Raw genomic sequence first — 17,295 nt, 5'->3', positions numbered from 1 at the left:
GCACTGCTGGGAGGTCTGAGCTCCGCTCACCAGCACTGTCTCATTAGTGATAGGGGCAGCAGGCACGGGGAGCTACAAGGTTCTGCTGCACCTGCTCGTCTTTGTCCCTCCTACGCCTGGGAGGTCACTAAAGCTTTGCAAGGAAATCAGAATTGATCCTGACTTCTGGATTGAGCAGAATGAGAGGGGGAGGGAGTTTCAGATGAAGTTGCTTTGAACCTGGAAGGTGACTTCACTTGAATAGCAATGTCCTTGGCTGCATCACTGCCAATATTTCAGGTGTTGCAGATGAGTGTCCATAATTTCCTTCAAGAAAAGATTAGCTTTTTATTGTGAAAATAGGTGCATATAAGAATAATATGCTTTTGATGGTTAAATTAATTATTAATTTAGTTATTGTCTTGTTTTTCTTTTGCACTGCTAATTGATAAAAATTGATGTTCTTTAGTTTGACCACTGGGATTATCTGAGTAATCTAAAAGAAGTTCCCAGTGGTGGTTAATGAAATCTCTAACATATATTTTAGAACTATGAGGAATCTTCAATTTATGTATTAAATTAATAAGAAGGAGGGAAGAGCTTTTAAGGAAGATAAAGGCAATTTTTCTCTCTGCCAGTCTGCCAACTCCAAGCAACATAAACAACTCCTGGTCTCTGCAGGACCATTCCAGACTGTTAGAGGTCTCTCAGCCTTGTAAAGACTAGTTTATTCTGGTGACTGCTATACTTTTTTTACCCTGTTCCATGACATCTTTCTGTTTCCTCTGCACAGGATACGAAAGCTGGAGGGAGCTTGCTAAGGTTCTGTCAGACACCAGTGTCCCAGGTAGGGACACAAGCCTTCAGCTTGACTACCCACAGAAGCTGGGACACCAGGTGAGGAGGCTTGGGCTGCCTTCTGAGCATGCAGAAGGGCAGCCCTACCTTTCTGCTGCTGGCCCCACGAGACAGCTCTCTCTTCACACAGGAAAGAGAGCTCGCCACAGGGCAAGCTCTGAGCTGACTCACAGCTACGTGAGCGGACAATGGCTCCGCTGCAGTCAGTTAAGTTATTTGAGGTGTGCTGAGCTGCTGCGGTGGGATGAAGCTGGCTGGGTTTGTGGCACAGGAAGGCAAGATGGAAGCAGAAGTGAAAGGTCAGGAGAGAGTTTGTTGCTCTCCAGTGACGCACATCTCAGTACTGTTGACTGAAGGCAGTGATGGAAGAACGATTGCTTGGACATTTTTGAACCACAGATGGGGGGGAAAAAACCTCCAGAGAATGACCTAAGTTTTAACTCTGTGCTAGCACGCAGTTATAAAATACTGACATCCTTTTCCCTCAGTAGTTCACCGTGGAAATGTGCTGTCAAAAAAGCGAGGGAGCATTTTCATCCTGCTATGTCCATGATAACTGGCCTGTCCTTTGGAAGGGGAGCTTGAGAACTTGTTTTATTTTCTTAAATGTTCTTATGACCAGGTTCGAGCCCTCTTGTAGAGCTTGTATAGAACTATCTTGTACTTGTCACTCCCATGTCATTTATCAGGTTATTTTGACTTTTCTCTGCCTGTATTTCAGATCCAAGAGCTGCAAAGAGGTGGGAGGAATAAATCAAATGATGCAGCTGTGGACAACCCTGTCCCATGGATGCCAGAGGTGGGTGCCTTTCTCCATCATTTTGTGTGAGGGGGGGATAGCTGGAGGCCTGTACAGCAAAAATGAAAGGCAGGGATGTCTGCCTGGAAATTAATTCATTTTGCTAGAAGTCCATTCCCTATCACCTACTCCCTGCTTAATGACACGTACAGACCTGACTAATCATCTGGAAAGACTGGAGTGTCCAGATTCGAGAAAATTTGGTCTCTCGAAGCTCCGAGCACCCACCCACAATTCCCTGAGAGCAGGCAGCCCACTACCTTCCTGAAAAGTGAAGTTTATTCAGGGCTGGGGTGTGTAGGGCCAAGCATCCAACAAGCAAATACATGACTGTGGCACACAGAAGTGCCACGCTCTGCTCTTGCTCTGGCTTTCACTGTCCAACCCCTGCGTGTCATACGTGGAGATTTCTCCACTTCGGTGGCACTTCCATGAACAGGGACCCTCTCTGATGACCCTTGCAGACTGGGGTAAACACTCCCTTTGTTTCCTTCATGCCTCGATTATTCTTTCCTCCCCTGTTCCCTTATCTCATCATTCCTCTTCAGATAAGGGAGCAATGCAGCCTGCTTGTAATGAGAGGGAAACCAGCCAGGGGGCATTTAGTTAATGGAGCCAGCTCACTAAATTCCTCAAGGTGATTAGAGACCTGCACAAATTAAAGGGCCTCTGTGACTCCCGCAGGGAGGGAGCAGGCCTGTTGGGCCTGCACTCAGCACTTCAGATCTCACTGGTGATGGAGGGAGCGTGTGTCCATCCAGCCACAGCAAGGAGCAGCTCAGGTCCCTGCAGCAGGAAGCAGCCAGCACCAGTGCCCAGAAGCAGAGCAGACCATTGATCTGTTCTGCATCAGAGCGTGGGCTCTGGTGTGCTGGGCACAGCTGGAGCCTGGGGCCTTCCTCCAGCTGCAGGGCTGTGCAGGCAGGCACAGGCAGGGCTGCCTCCCAGGGGAGCAGCTGCTGGCCAGGAGCCAGCGGGATGTCAAGGGCTGCTGCTGTGCCCAGGGATGACACCAAGCATTTGCTGCTCCCCTCTCCCATGGCACTGGGCGATACAGGCTCTGCGTGGCATCCCCCAGCTTCCCTGAGGCTGTGCCCTGTGTCACTGATCCCCTCCCTAGATATTTCTCAGAGCACATGCATCTGGAAAGTGGCCACCTGTGGTGTGCGATGAGCCTTTACTGGGTTAGAGGTGCAGCTGGTGAGGTGCACACTGCGGCCTGGACACTTTTCTCTTTGGCTTTATAAGGCAAAATTTCCTGCCCTTGCCTGCAGCACTGTGTGTACCCAGAGGGTCAGCAGAGTCCCCCTGACTGCAGACAGGGACCAGTGGTTCACCAGTACCAGCTGCAGGAGGTGGAGAGGGATCCATGGGCACGGCTCTGGATAGAGCTGCTTGCTGTCCTCCTAACCACTGACTGAAATTTCTCCCAGCCTGGGGATTAAGTTTTTCTGTGACTCTGCCCAAATTAATTATCCAGGATTTATAATCCCATTGTGCCCTTCCCACAGCATCTCTAATAACTTAATTGCAGCCTTATTCCTGGGGCAAGGGACACCTGGTTGCCTCACACAGGTCAAGGAGCTGGCCTTTGTTTGAATAGAGAGGCATATTCCTGACAATCATAAATAATTAACAGAGTTTCAGGGTGAGCTGGCAGCCAGCATTGCCAAAAAAGGACAGGTTTCAATTTTCCTCTCTCAGTTTCAGGATATGAGATAGGCAGCTTAAGTCTTCAGCCTTGGGTAATGTGGTAGGAAAGTGTGCTCACTGGAAATCCCTAACTGAAGTTTTGCTCTGGCATCTAGGGGAAAGCAGGGTTCAGCCTCGCTCCTGGTTCCTCAAGGTGCCTGTGCATATGATGGTCCCTATCCTTACTGTCACTTCCAGGCACCAGAGCAAAGTCTTCCAGCTCCCAACATCACCCACTGCCTCCTCAGGCTGGAGAGGTGTGGGGTGTCTTGTTTCATTAATTCAGAAAGGTGCCTGGCTATCATCAGGGTGAACCTCCCCTGTGGGCTGTAAGTGTCACCGTTTGACAGTGCTCTAGGTGTGGGGAGGACTTTCAGGAAAGTGACTGGTTAGCCAGACTGTTCTCATTTACCTCTGCAAAAGCACCTGCTCAGCTCTGAGAGGAGAATGGTCTGGGCAGTGCTGGGGTGCATTTAAAACGTCCTTTCCTCCTTCACGTCTGCGCAGCCTCAGGAGTTCCTTCTCTCTGAAGGGAGGTGTGAGGGATGTCCAGGAGCACAGCCCCTTGCAGGCAGCACCTGTACAGTTGCACAGCTGCTGCATGAAACCAAAGGATTGTGCTGGAGTGTTGTCCTGCTACCAAGCGTGCCCGACGAGGAAGCATCCTTTCCTGAGAGGGCTGAAAGACAAAGCTGTTGCTGCTCTGCTGATGTCCCTTCCCTGTCTACTCATGCCCACCCAGACAGGGGGGCTGTGTTGCTAACTTGTCTTGATGGATTCCCACAAGTGCCCAGCACAGCAGAACGTGCAGCCAAGCCCAGCTGCTGGCTGCTGAATGTCACCCAGTCAGGGGAGCTGGGCCAGGCAGGAGGAGGGGCCACAGCCACTCCGAGGAGACAGAAGAGTCTTACAAACTCAGGAGTTTCTGGTTGGCAGCACAATGTCGCCTTTCTTCCCTGGCTCAGGCCCTCTCTGTGCCCTGTTTATCATTCTGTGGGCTGCGTGCAGCTACGCAGCTGATTTGCCTCTGTGGTGCCAAAGCCACCCGGGATTAAATTGGGAAAGCCTTCTCTTCTCCATCCTGCTCCAGTTACAGGGCAGGAGGTCGTGTCTCTGCTGCTGCAATCCTCTCAGCTTTGTTGCTTGCCCAGATCCTTCTTCCCTGGCCTCCTTGCTCAGCAGGAGCCCCTGGGTGTGTGGTGCCACCCCCCAGATAGTTTTGACATGAGAGGGTTTGGGCTAGGAAGAGTTCTGGGCTCTGTGTTCCTGCTCCTCCTCTACGGTCAGTTTTTGTAGCGGGGGCTGATAATCTAACATTTCTCACTGGAAGGAAGCGGAAATACCAAAGTCTTTTACTGCAGCGCCAGGGCTGCAGGCAGACATTACTGCAGCATGGGAGGGTCAGCACCGGGGTCAGACCAGCCACAGCCCTGGAGGGGCATGGCTGCATCAGTGCCAAGGCAAGGGCCTGGCCCAGCTGTCCCCTCCCTGCACTTGTAAGGGTTCAGCTCCCCCTCGCCGGGACCGTGCTGTTGCTGTGCCCGCGCGCTGTGCTCAGGAGGGGACAGCCTGCCCGGCCCTCCCTGGGGTGAAGAACCCTGGTGCTGTGCTCCAGGGCACACTCACACTGTGCTGACTGTGCCCTTGGTGTGTGACCTGTGCCTGTTCTGGGTCTGAGCTGGGATCGTGCACTGCTGCTATTTCAGCAGGGTGATAAGCAACTGGGAAGAGGTGTTGGGACAGGGAGAAACCTCAGGGGCAGGAGGAGCCCTCTAAATGGGAAGCCACAGATCACATAAAACCAGGTCTCATTGGAAGCGCAGACTCATGGCTTCTATACCTGGTTCTGGCCAAGTCAGTTGATCCAGAATTTTCAAAGCAGATGTTTTTAAGTGGAGAAGGGGAACTTGTCGCTTGCTAGGTCCTAAATTTCCAGCCCATTGCAAAACAGGGCCAGGTAGTTCCAAGCTGGGAAGTCAAACATAGCAACCATGTTTTAGAATCACATTCTAAAAACCGTTTTAGAAAATCCATTGACATTTCTGTGTGCATGAACTGGGAATGGTGGTGATGTTGATCTATAACTGCAATCTGCAAAAGCCCCAAGCAGGAGATTTTTCCGGCATGTTCCATGAGAGGATACTCATATAGCAAACAGAGGAATTTCTCTGCTGCCTCATGGGCGGCCATGAATTGAGTTGGAGGGACAGAGGTGATAGAGTTGCAAAACAGCTGCTACACTGATGACTCGTGAGGGTCTAAAATTAAAGCCCAGCTCAGTTTTCAGTCCCAAAGCAGCACTTTGGGCAGCCAGCACTTATCTGTCAATGTTCTTTTTTTCCCTTTAAGAGGAAACAGAAAGTAAGTTAAGCTGCTGCAACTCAGGATAAAATCTGTTGATTTAGAAAAGATTTTAAAATTGCATGCAAGAAGTATTTATTATTTACCAGTTAATTATTTCTAGTAGCTGTGAGTGCAGGAAAGCAAAATGATCTCATTAACTCCTGCCAGAATCTCCTCTCTGGAGGCTTTGTAAAGACTTTTATAGGAGGCAGGAGTGTTGGGCTAGAAATCTCAGGAATTACCTCTTTATGTATTGATGGTACACCTAGTACAGTGGTGTCTGCCTTATTTTTTAATAGGCTGCCCTCTCCCTAATGCTGCCAAACTGTGCAGTAAAGTGTTGTATTGCAGTGAGACTGGTCCAAGTTCTACTCTGCAAACATTTGAGCAAGTCTAGCCAGTCTTTTGGGATTTGCCTCATAAATATCTGGTTTTGTGTTTGGGCTGCCCCATGTCAAAGCCAGGCCAGCTTCATTGCAGTCCCGAGCATCCCCTGGGTCTGTCTGTGGAAGGAGTGGATTGCAGTGCCAGCTTGTCCACAGTGTGGGAGTGTTGCGCTGCGTTTCATAGCGCTCTGAGCCTGCTGCCTGCAGTGTGCAAGCAATTCTCCAGAAAAGAAAACCTGCATTACTTGTGTGTAGCAGCAGGCTTCCATAGGACTCAGTTTCTGGCAGTGACTCCGTGGGAGCCCAGCCTGTTCCTCTCACTTCATGTTCCACAAGAAACAGAAGTTGTCATTATTTGATTTGGCTGAGAAAAGCAGTGTAAGACCCTTGGGTGTGAACCTGGATTTGGCCAAGGGGCACGGGACTGCACAGCAATTAAATTGCAATTCAGTGTCACGCTTGCAGAGGTTTGTGTCGCAAGTTCCTGCAGAGTCCCGGGTTTCTCTGGGCTGCATCCATTACCCTGAGCCCTCCATCTGTCTCCACTCTGATCCTGTGCATTGCTCTGAGGAATTACATCCCTTTTGTCTCGCTGCTTTTCCTCTTGTCTCATGGGCAGAATCCAGGCTGAGGGATGTCAGCAGAGGAGGGAAGAGGAGGAGATGTTACTGGGGGGCATCGTGGGCTTGCAGACATCCATCAAGCCCTGGCACTGAGGACACCAGTGAGAGAGGGCTGACGAGAGCCCACTCCAGAATCGCAGTGGTTGTGAATGTGCTTTGCCTGGCACACAGAAATGGTTTTCACATGCACGACTAAAGTCCACAGCTCACAAGGAGCATTCCTGGTGCAGAGCCAAATCTGCTTCATGGCCTTCCTTCAAGCCACAGTTCATTTCAAAACACACCCCCAACCCACCATCCTGGCAAAAATAACTCAGTGGAGAAGTTTCTCTGCCAGGAGTGCACAGAGAGGCTGGACCCTCCTCCACCGAGCTGCTTCAGGCCTGCTAGAGTCTCCCCTGTGAAAACTAGGAATTTGCTGCCATCTGTAGACATTTGGGTGCTGTTCAGGCCGTTTCCCCAGCCCTGCTCCCACAGCCCTTATATAGGCAAGGCAGCCACAGCAAAACCTCTACAGTCCCAAGGCAACCTATTCTTTTCCTCAGCATTTTGCCATCTAAGGTAGCTTATACTGTCTCCAGCTTATTTATTCCTCACTGTTGGATGCCAGTCCTGCAAGGAGGGTTTCAGCATCTAGCTGCACTGGCTGCAGGCAGAAACTGGACTTTGTTGGGGGGCGGACAGTGATTCCCTTCTGAAGGGCTCTGACAAAAATAAAGTCTGTCCTTTGAGGAGTGTGTTGCTGAAGTCCCACGGTGGCCAGCAAGCTTTTCCAGCCCGGCTGTGCTCCAGGTCTCAGCTGGACACTGACAGCCTCTCCTGACAGGGCTGGCTGCGAAGGGGGGAGCCGGACTCACACTGCACACCCTCCTGTGCTGTGCGGGGTGGAACCCCCACTTCCCTCAGTGTTTCTGTGTCTCTGCAGGCACATGGAGGCCATGCTGCCCACTGACCTGCCTGTGCTGCTGCTCCCCTCCCTGCCAGGCCTCCATCTCCCCGTCCCCACCATCCTCTGTGAGCTTTACCTCTGAGACATACTTGGAGAAGGTGATCTGCCATCTCCCCTCCCTAGGGCATCCCCTCTTCCTCAGGTCAGGAAAACAGCCCTAAGATGGTGAGGGAGTCCAAAACACCTTCTTGCAGAATGTAAGATGTTACATCATGGGGAGCTATTGCCACCCTGAAGCGTGTTCCACACCCCGGCCTCGGAGCACGGCCCTCTGGTCAAACACCTCCTTGATGGAGCGACCCCCAGCCGTGTAACTGAGATGTCCCAAGCATTAGCACAGTTCCCTGGTGCCGTTCAGTCGTGTGGGCCAACCCCACACCCTCAGCAGATGAGAAGCATCTGGACCTGGACACCATGGGCTCTGGACCCATGTCTGCTGCAGTCCAGTCCATCATAGCAGAGGAATCTTCTTTCACTCTCCCAAGCGCTCCAGTACCGGGGCCCTGGCCAAGGCTGTCAGAGCAGGGGAGGGACACAGGACATGGATGCAACAATTCATGGTGCCCCACTTCTTCCTTCTAGTTCCAGGGCCAGGCCAACCTGCACGTGTTTGAGGACTGGTGTGGCAGCTCCATTGAGCAGCTCAGGAGAAACCTCCACTTCCCCCTCTTCCCTCACGTGAGTAAGACCATGACATGCAGTGTCCCACACTGCCCAGCTCAGCTTCCCAGGTGGATCACCCCTGCTCCCTTCACATCCTGTCCCTATCTTGCTCTGTCCTGCTGTTCAAATCCACCACCTCCCTCTCAACCATCTGCTCCGTCCTCCTGCTGAGGGAGCAGGAAGCTTTCATGAGGGTTCAAGTGTGGCAGCTCCTCTGCTGCACAGGGGAGGGTCATTTCACGTGTACTGGAGTGCCAGGGCTCAGACACAGGCTGAAGGAGCCCTGTATTTGGTGCTCTCCTTACAAGTGGCTCGGGAATGCCATGGCCTGTCCCCACCATCTCAGTGGCATCCCCCATGTAGCTCTTCCCTCCACAGCAGCACCTGCTCCACCTCATTTCATATTTGCTTTGCTCTTTTCCTCTGCCTCCATCACATCCTGTACCCCACCCAGAGAAAACCTCATACTTCTGTCTGCCCACCTGTCCCAGGGTTTTTGATTCTCCCCTTGTTCCTGTCACATCTAAAATTATTTTTATAATTTTTTTCTTCTTCCACTTCAGACAAGAACTGTGCTGAAGAAGTTGGCTGTGTCCCCAAAATGGACCAACTATGGTCTCCGGATATTTGGCTACCTGCATCCTTTCACCGATGGTGAGGGTTCTGAGTGCCTCTTGTCACCTTCCCCTCCTTTCCCTCCTGGTGCTGCACCACTGGTGCCCTCACCCTGGCAAGCCCAGCACCAGGTCCCTCGTGTGGGTGGCGTGCGTGACTGGCCGTGGCCTTGGCGTGGCTGGAAACACATCTGCCTGCCTCCCTTGTAGGGTGGAGAGGAAAAGCACAGAAGCAAGCAGATGGGAAGTGCTAGATAAATAACAATGCTGTTGTGAATGCACAGCCCCATGGCGTGTATGTGGGCACGAACAATCCCCGAGCTTTCCCTCCCTCCCTCGCATGGCCAGGACTGTACATGACATCACTGATGTCCCTGCTGCTCCCATGAATGCCAGCTGACAGCAGCTGGCATCTGTATCCCCAGCTGCATGCCTCTGCCCCGAGCAGCCTGCTGGCACTCACCCTCTGTCACGGGCCCTGGCCTGCAGCTGCCATCCCCATGACCCTGGACAGAGAGTGAGTCTCAAGCGCCTCTGTCTCCCTCTGTGGCTCCACGTGCACATTCCTCCATCCAAACACAGCGTCTCTCACAAAAATTTGCTCTGGAAACAAAAAGGGTGTCAGGGAGACTTAGCATAGACTCGTTAGCGTTCTGGGTTAGGTGTCAGGTGAAGCCGGTGCAGAAGGGGCAGTGAACCAGTGACATCTGTAAAGTTTGTTTTCAGTCACAGCAGAGTTAAGAGAATTCAGAGAGGGTCAAAGGAGGGAAGGTGATAATATCAAAAGGGAAGGTGTGGTCTCACCAGGAAAAAGGGCAAAGACCCCATTTTAGAGGAGCAGGATCTGTTCTGTGCACAAGCCCTTACCCAAAGCCCTACTTACTCCCTCCATCTCTCGACAGGGGAGTTTCAGTTTGCCATTGCTGCGGATGACAATGCCGAGTTCTGGCTGAGTCCAGATGAAAAGCCCTCTGGTCTCCAGCTGCTGGCCAGTGTAGGCAAGGTACAGTGCGTGCTGCGGGGCTTCTCCCATCGAGGCTGTAGTGTTTCTGTGGGAACAGAGACCTTCCTGACTCACTGCTTCCCTGGACTTCCCAAGTTTCTTTCCCTGCCCAACTGCAGAGAATGTCAGTGCAGATGCCAGATGGGTATGACATGTGATACCTTAAGCCACTTACCTCTTGGTAGTGCTCTTGGGAGTCCCTTGTTCACGATTAAGGGACTTCAATCTGTCCACAGGTGATGGATTTCACAGATGACTTACCAGGAGGAATTGGAGGGAAGAGGGAGCTCAATTTTCCCTTTTTATCATTGTCAGTGCAGTAACAAGGGAAGAAACTCGTCTTAACTAGAGCCATCTTCTGTCTCTTCACAGACAGGGAAGGAGTGGACTGCACCAGGAGAGTTTGGGAAATTTCACAGCCAGAAGTCAAACATGGTGAGGTGAGCGAGCAAAGTCCCTCAGTCTCAGCCACGTCTGCACATGACCAGGAAATCACAAGGACAAGGGAAAAGCACCCAGGCTTGTCCTGAGGAATTTAGCAATACAGAGAAAGGGGTTACTCTGGGGTATTGCCAAAGCTTTGCTGATTTACTGTAGGAATGCAACACTGAATTTTTCTTCCCTGGAGCAATCAGTCACCAGTACATCCATACTCCCCTATATGAACTATATTCCGAGCTTCCTGCCTTGGAACTGGCCAGGTTTCCCGGAGGCCAAAATCCAGCAGGTGACACTGAGAGGGAGTTATTCAGAATTAACTGAGAAGGGTCTGGAGTGCTCCAGGTGCACGAGTGAAGCTACCTATCTCACTGTCAGGATCTGGATTTTCTTGGCAGCGCTAACCTTGCTTACCCTGAGAATTAGGTTGTTTCATGGGTGTGGTTGCTCTCCACTCATTGCTGACAAGCTAAGAAATGTTCCTTTATGCTTCTGGTGACAGACACCTTGTTGTTCACAGGCTGTCAGCGGCAGGCAGGTACTATTTTGAGGTGCTGCACAAGCAGGATGACAGAGGAACGGACCACGTGGAAGTAGCAGTGAGTCTGTGGAAATGGTGGTCCTGTATGTGTGTCCCCACAGAGCTCGGGAATGATGTTTGTAACCATTTCCCTCCTTCCCCAGGCCACAGCTCCTCATTCCATGAGAGGTAGCAAATCCCTTCCAGAGCCCTTACCTACTTCTGTGTGGGGTAGTCCCGGCCATGTGTCAAGACCCCTTCCTCTGCTTGCTTGGGATAGATCTGCCTTCTCTGGAGTCTATTACAGCTTTTTGTCCTTTCCTGTTGTGGATGTGTCCTGGGGGATCTCAGCTCGTTCCCAGTGTTTTGCTGCTGGGTAAATTCGGTACTAGTAGGGAGGAAGAGGAAGCTGCAAGCCCACGTGGTGAAAAACATCTTCTGTGTGTTCCTTTTGTTCAGGCTTGGTTAACTCCATAAGCACTTCATTTTAATGTGTTTCTCTGTTCCAGTGGAGGCTGAATGACCCAGAAGCGAAGTTCAAAGTCATTGACTCCCAGTATCTCTCCCTTTTTGCTAGTAAGTATCTTCATCACAAGTTTTCCCAAGCACCTCCCCATTCTTCCTAAATGTATCAGCATCCAGTGTTTCACCGTGAATCATTGTCTAGCCAGGCATATACCAGGCATACACATCGTTAGGAGGAAAAGGTGGAGACAGTTCAGGGGAAAGACTTCTGGACAAGGGTGTGAGTCATAATTAAACATAGGAGAATCGGAAGTAAGGTTGGAACATTATTTCAGGGGAGTCTAGAGGTAGAGAGGAGAGTCTGTGAAGGTGAGGAGTGTTCTAGATGGAGAGTAACACAGGATGGAGTTTGCTTGCTGAGAGCCGGGGGAACGCGAGTCCCATGACATGGGAGCTGTGGGGGTGCGCTGCCAGCTGGTCACAACCAGGGAGAAGGGGCTGCTGTGGCGCTTCAGGAGATCTCACTCTGGATCCTGAGCACAACAGGATACACTGTCCGTGCTGGGGGATGCTGCTTTCTTCTGTACCAGCCTCTTGTCCCTTCGAGTTGGTGCTGGATTGCTGCAGACACATCAGTCCAGTCCCTCCTGTCAACCCTTCTTAGCACATCAAGTGATGGCATTATCAGTTAAGAAGCTCCTTAGTCCTGTTTACCCTTACCTAGGTTTGTCAGCATCAGCTTCCTCTGCCAGCATTCCCCCTTTCCATATCTACTGCTGTTGCCTTCCAACATTTCTGGGCTTTTTTCCATACCAGCCCTTTAGTGCAGGGAAGACTCCCTGATGTAATGGAGACATCTGTTTGCTGTGTCTTGGATCGCAACCTGCTGCTGTATTTTCTGAAACCTGCCATTTGGCCAGGACTAGGCTTTCCATTAGGTCTTCCATCTTCGTTCTTTTTCCATCTGCTCTTTTCTTCTTATTAATTCCCTGTAGAATAGAAGACTGACATCCCAGAAGATCCCTTTGTGATTAGGTACAGTGCTGCAGTCTCATTTTTATCTGTCTCCTTCTGCCCATAGTTTTTCCCTCTTTCATATTAGCCTTTGGCAGTATCACATGACATCCCATTCTTTCTGGGGTCCCATGTAGTTCAGTACCCAAAAGTTGCACACCAGTGCCCTTGGCAGGATATTGCTTTTCCCTCATGGATATTTATTCCATTCCCCTCATTTTAGAGTAAGATCCATGGAGACATGAAGTCCTGTGACACAGCAGCACCCACGGAAAAATGTAACCACTACCCAGTCTGGAGTTTGAGCTTCCTGTTGCTCTTGGCTTACTGTGGGGCTTCATTCCCTTTCTGGAGTGACATCCTCAGTCACTGAAGCTTTTGCCCCAAGGTCCTGATCCTTTTCCAGCACAGGCAAAAGCTTTGCTCCTCAGGTTTCTCCTCCCATTCACCTTTCTTTATCTCCTTTGAAAAGAAACTTAATCCTAGTAATACAGAGGTGTCCAGTAGTTCCTGCCAGCATGGGGCCTATTCAGCACACCACTGCTGGTGTGTCCAAGGCAGGAGGTCATTTTCCTGCACTGCTCATCACTCTGTGTGTTTGCTTTCAGTGACAGCCACGTTCCCACCCCACAGCTTCTGTATCTCCAGCTTTCTGTGTCAGAGTCTTTCCTTTGCCTGTGCCAGAGACAGCATTAGTGCCACGGATGCAATGCCATTTGGCAAGGGCCGACAATGGAGAGAGGTGCTTTTTGGGACAAGGGACAAATTAGCCCTTCTGTCCCCCTTGTGTTGTGTCTCTGGTTTCTAGACGAGACGCTCTTGAAGATGGATGAGGTTGGGCACATCCCGCAGACGCTGGCCAGTGGCAGGAGCTGGCCTGCTGATGGCGCCGGCAGCAGGGCACACCCCGCTGACATGTTGAAGCCTGACCCCCGGGACACTCTTTACGAAGGTAGGACTTGCAAAGCAGCTGAGGAGGCAACTGCAGCCTGTGCAGGAGCACAGCTGGGAAGGATTGTCCTCCCACACCGCAGTTATCTGGGCCATGCTTTTTTATCCCTTGTGCAGAAGAGAGGGGCAGCGACAGTATCAGTCGCTGTATGAGAGAAAGCACAGACTAAAGCCAGCTCCTCTTTCTTGGTACGCAGCTCACACAACATCCCCAAGCACATTTTTGTGTAAGCGTCTTAAAGAAATGTAAAGAGTTGAGCTGTGCAAGAAAGTTTGTTTAATCTGTTTTTTACTATTTCAGATGGATAAATAGAACCCAGGGACAGAAGTGGCTAAGCTGGTGTGTGGGTTGCAGCAGGGCTCCTCCTGCAGCTCTTGCCTGTGTGTTCCTTCTCCGCAGTGCCTCTGCTCAGCAAGTCCCGTGTGCGCCGAGCCCTGCCAGACTGCCCGTACAAGCCCAGCTACCTGGTGAATGGATTTCCTCTGCAGCGCTACCAGGGGCTCCAGTTCGTAAGTTGGGTTTCTTAATCGGGTGCTTGCCCAGGAATACACGAGGAGGAAGGAGAGAAATCCCATTAGCCATGGGGCCTGAGCTTGCCTTCACAGGGAGTCTCACAGTGGCTGAAGATTTCGTTCTCCACAGGGGGACTGTACTATGTGTGGGTTACTAAAGTCCTCTCTTCAGGAGGACTTGCCCACCTCTCTCCCACTTAGTTCTCACTCTGTTGTAGGACTTAGGCTCACAGTTAGAGGGGTGGACAGATGCTGAGAGAGAGAGGAAAAGGCACATCCATACATGTATCCTAGCATGCTTCCTTCTGTTTTCAATTCTCACAGCCTGTTACTGGAGAGGCAGAGAGTGAGCAACTCCTGCTCCCTCTAAAAAGGGCTGGTTACCCTGCAATTACATCTGGGTCACCTTGTGACTGATGTCTGGCATTTATGAGGGTTTTACTTTGTCTTTCTCCCTTCTTCCAGGTTCATTTATCCTTTGTTTACCCAAATGATTACAGCCGCCTGAGCCACATGGAGAAAGACAACAAATGCTTCTACCAGGAAAACCCTTATTATTTGGAAAGGTAGGATGCTGTGAATGTGGGTTTAGCAGGGTGGGGAGGAGCTTGAAGGCTGGAATTGGTGTGGAATTTCATGCTCACTTCTGTAGAATTTTATTAATTCTTAAAGATCCCCTACGTCTTGCAAAACATTAAAGCATTTATAGTTTCTTTTGATGACTTAAGTGAAAATATGTTTAGGTCTCAAGCGGAAACTACCAGTGCTTTTCTTGCACTGTTAACCCAGTAGCTGAGTCAGAGCATGTTTGTTCTCCTACATCAGGGAGTGTATTCCCAGCAAGCTTGGCCTGCCAGTGGCTGGAGCCTTCTGATAGCTGACACAGTGAAAGCCAAACCATGCTCACTACCAGGCCTCTCTCTGGGGGAAGAAATGCGTGTCACTCATCCTCACTGGTGCCCAGATCCCAATGGTGGCCCCACAAGGGAACTGCCACTTGCATGCTCCCTGAATGCAACAGTCAGGCACCTTGTGCAAGGACTCCCACCCATTCAGGAGGACTTTTTTGCAGGTTAAGGAGGGTCACTTTCCTAGAGAAATAACTGATGATGGCCTCCCTGTGCTCAGGATCTTCTTCCTCCTTCCAGGAAAGGGCAGAGTAGCTTTCATCAAACTTGTGTTTTGCTCTTCCCTCTGCAGATTTGGATTTTACAAGTACATGAAAATGGATCGGCCAGAGAAGAGCCTGGACTCTGGAGAAAAGACAGAGCAGCCAGGTAGGGGCCCTAATGCCAGAACCCAGAGGATCTTTTTATCTGGTGCTTTTGAGTGTGGTCTTGCAGCACCAGCTGAAAGAAGCTGTTGACTTTCCATACCAAGGAAGCCGCAGCCTTTCCCTGCCAGATTGCTGTGTCTGGGAGGAGACTTTCGCTGCCACTTTTTACTTCTCTTAAGGGCAGGTTGGGAGCTCACCAAACCGTGGGCTGCATGACAGCTCTCAGGCTCACAGCTTAGCTCAGGTGCAATTCTAGCAAAAACATGGGCAGGAGCAGCACAGCCAGAGGTGTGCAGCGTGGCAGCCTGTGCTCACACCTGGCCTGCAGGGCTGTGGCCAGACCGACAGCTAAGGACAAAGCTGGAGAGCTCCACAGCCTTTGGCAGTGGTGGATAATGGGTGCTGAGGAGGCTGGTGGCAGCAAGAGCGTGTTCTCTCCCAGGTGAGAGAACATCCCTGTCCCTCTGAGCAGGAAAGACAACACTGAGAGGAGGCGAGAAGTAGCTGCCCCTCCTGCCTGCTGGGTGCCTGGTCAGGGCAGGGAAGGCAGTGGGAGGATGCCAGAGGTGTAACTTCAATTCATCCTGCAGGCTCCCAGGAGGGGAACCTGGCTGACCTGCAGTACGAGGAGCAGGATGTGGAGAGCACCAGTGCCCCCGTGCGCCCCAGCACAGGGAGGGCAGAGCCAGCGGGCCACGCTCCCAGCAGCGTGTTGGGCAGTGATAACATTCCCGAGGACTATTCCCTCCGGGAGCGTCGCCGGCTCCTCTCGCTGATGGGTGGCAATGCAGGAGAGGAGATACAAGGGAGAAGGACAAAAAGGTCTGGTGTCAAATCAGCCATGCTGGCCTCTAACAACCAAAGCCTCAGCCTGACTGGGCTGGAGGGAAACCCAGTAACGAAGAGACCCCGTTTAAAAGCTGGCGTCAAAGACAATTCCAGGAGCCCTCCGCAGCATGCCAGGGCCATCCAGGGGAGAGCGCCTGTCAGAAGGGCAAACCCTCCTTCTAGGACTGTGACTCAAAGGCAGCAGTCGCTTGGCCACCCAAGGGACTCGGGGGTCACAGTTCCCACAGGGGTGAGACCTCGAGGAGATCTCAGCACCACGAAGGATGGGCTGCAGCCAGCAGGCACCGTGCCAGCTGGGGAAGGAGGCCCAGTCCCTGGCAAAGCCGGGAGACACGTGGTGACTGCTGCCAGCCCCAGGCAGCAGCCTGGGCTGCCACAATGGCTCAGCCAGGTGCAGTCCTACATTGCTGAGCAGAAGGTGGCCAACAAGGGGGATGTGGGCAAAGGAGAGGTGCAGGTGGCATCCCCTGTGAAGGGCAAGTCCGGAGGAGCAGCAGAAGAGGAAGAGGAAGAAGTGGATGGGGAGCCAGAGGAGGAGGATGAGGAGGATTTCGATTACATACCAGTGTTTGACCAGGCAGTCAACTGGGAGCAGACCTTCAGCATGAGCAACCTGGACTTCCATATGCTGCGCACAGACTGGATTGACCTGAAATGCAACACCTCAGGAAATCTGCTGCTAAGAGAAAGGGAGGCCCTGGAAGTTACACGTGTCTTCCTGAGGAAGCTCAACCAGAGGAGTAAAGGGTAAGACACAGTGAGAAAACTGGGGGGCACTGTCCTAGGGCTGGTTTACCATGCTGCAGGGGAATACCTGTTGTGTGAAGAACTGGTGAGAATCAGAGGATGAACTAGGTGTGGTAAATAAGATTTCAGGCAAGGAATCTGTGTAAAACACTGGACTTCAGGCACACCTCTTTTGCCTGAGAAATGGTACCAGCTTTTGCTGGTGCTCTTTTGTTACATGGTCTTGGAATGGTTCTTCTTCTCAAGACTTACCATCCCTTCTGGCAAACAGACACACTTCCTCCATAAGCTAAACAATCTGACTCCTGACCCTTCTGTTGGCCTGACCTTAATTTTTATAATTTTTTAATCCATCTTTTTCCATGCAGGTTTCAGTTGGTGCTAATCTTCCTATGCATAAGTGACAGTATCCTGGAATGGCTGTTACTAGCTTCTAATGCCTGCTGGAAGTAGGCCTAATGCTACATATTAAGATCACATTTGCTTTTTCAGGGTCACATCAGTCAGTCAGGTGTAACTGATCAGTACACACAAGCTTTTCTCAGGATTTTTAACTGACGAGCATCTGTGTTATAGCAGAAACTCTTGCTGTGATCTGAAAGGGCATGCCCTG

At 51.3% G+C, this 17,295-nt stretch overlaps 1 protein-coding gene across 1 annotated transcript in view; it reads left to right on the top strand.

Moving 5' to 3' along the window:
• Window positions 1-17,295, top strand: part of B4GALNT3 (beta-1,4-N-acetyl-galactosaminyltransferase 3) — a 64,433-nt gene that overhangs the window by 38,869 nt on the left and 8,269 nt on the right. The window contains exons 2-14 of the mRNA XM_069003695.1: window positions 773-876; window positions 1,559-1,636; window positions 8,212-8,307; window positions 8,856-8,946; window positions 9,809-9,909; window positions 10,282-10,349; window positions 10,868-10,946; window positions 11,377-11,443; window positions 13,155-13,298; window positions 13,698-13,807; window positions 14,276-14,376; window positions 15,011-15,087; window positions 15,677-16,682. Of these exons, the coding sequence (XP_068859796.1) occupies window positions 773-876; window positions 1,559-1,636; window positions 8,212-8,307; window positions 8,856-8,946; window positions 9,809-9,909; window positions 10,282-10,349; window positions 10,868-10,946; window positions 11,377-11,443; window positions 13,155-13,298; window positions 13,698-13,807; window positions 14,276-14,376; window positions 15,011-15,087; window positions 15,677-16,682 (2,122 nt within the window). The remainder of the gene's footprint in view (window positions 1-772; window positions 877-1,558; window positions 1,637-8,211; window positions 8,308-8,855; window positions 8,947-9,808; window positions 9,910-10,281; window positions 10,350-10,867; window positions 10,947-11,376; window positions 11,444-13,154; window positions 13,299-13,697; window positions 13,808-14,275; window positions 14,377-15,010; window positions 15,088-15,676; window positions 16,683-17,295) is intronic.

Source organism: Aphelocoma coerulescens, chromosome 1A (assembly GCF_041296385.1).
Source record: "Aphelocoma coerulescens isolate FSJ_1873_10779 chromosome 1A, UR_Acoe_1.0, whole genome shotgun sequence".
Lineage (NCBI taxonomy): Eukaryota > Metazoa > Chordata > Aves > Passeriformes > Corvidae > Aphelocoma > Aphelocoma coerulescens.
This window is presented reverse-complemented; position numbering and strand designations above follow the sequence as displayed.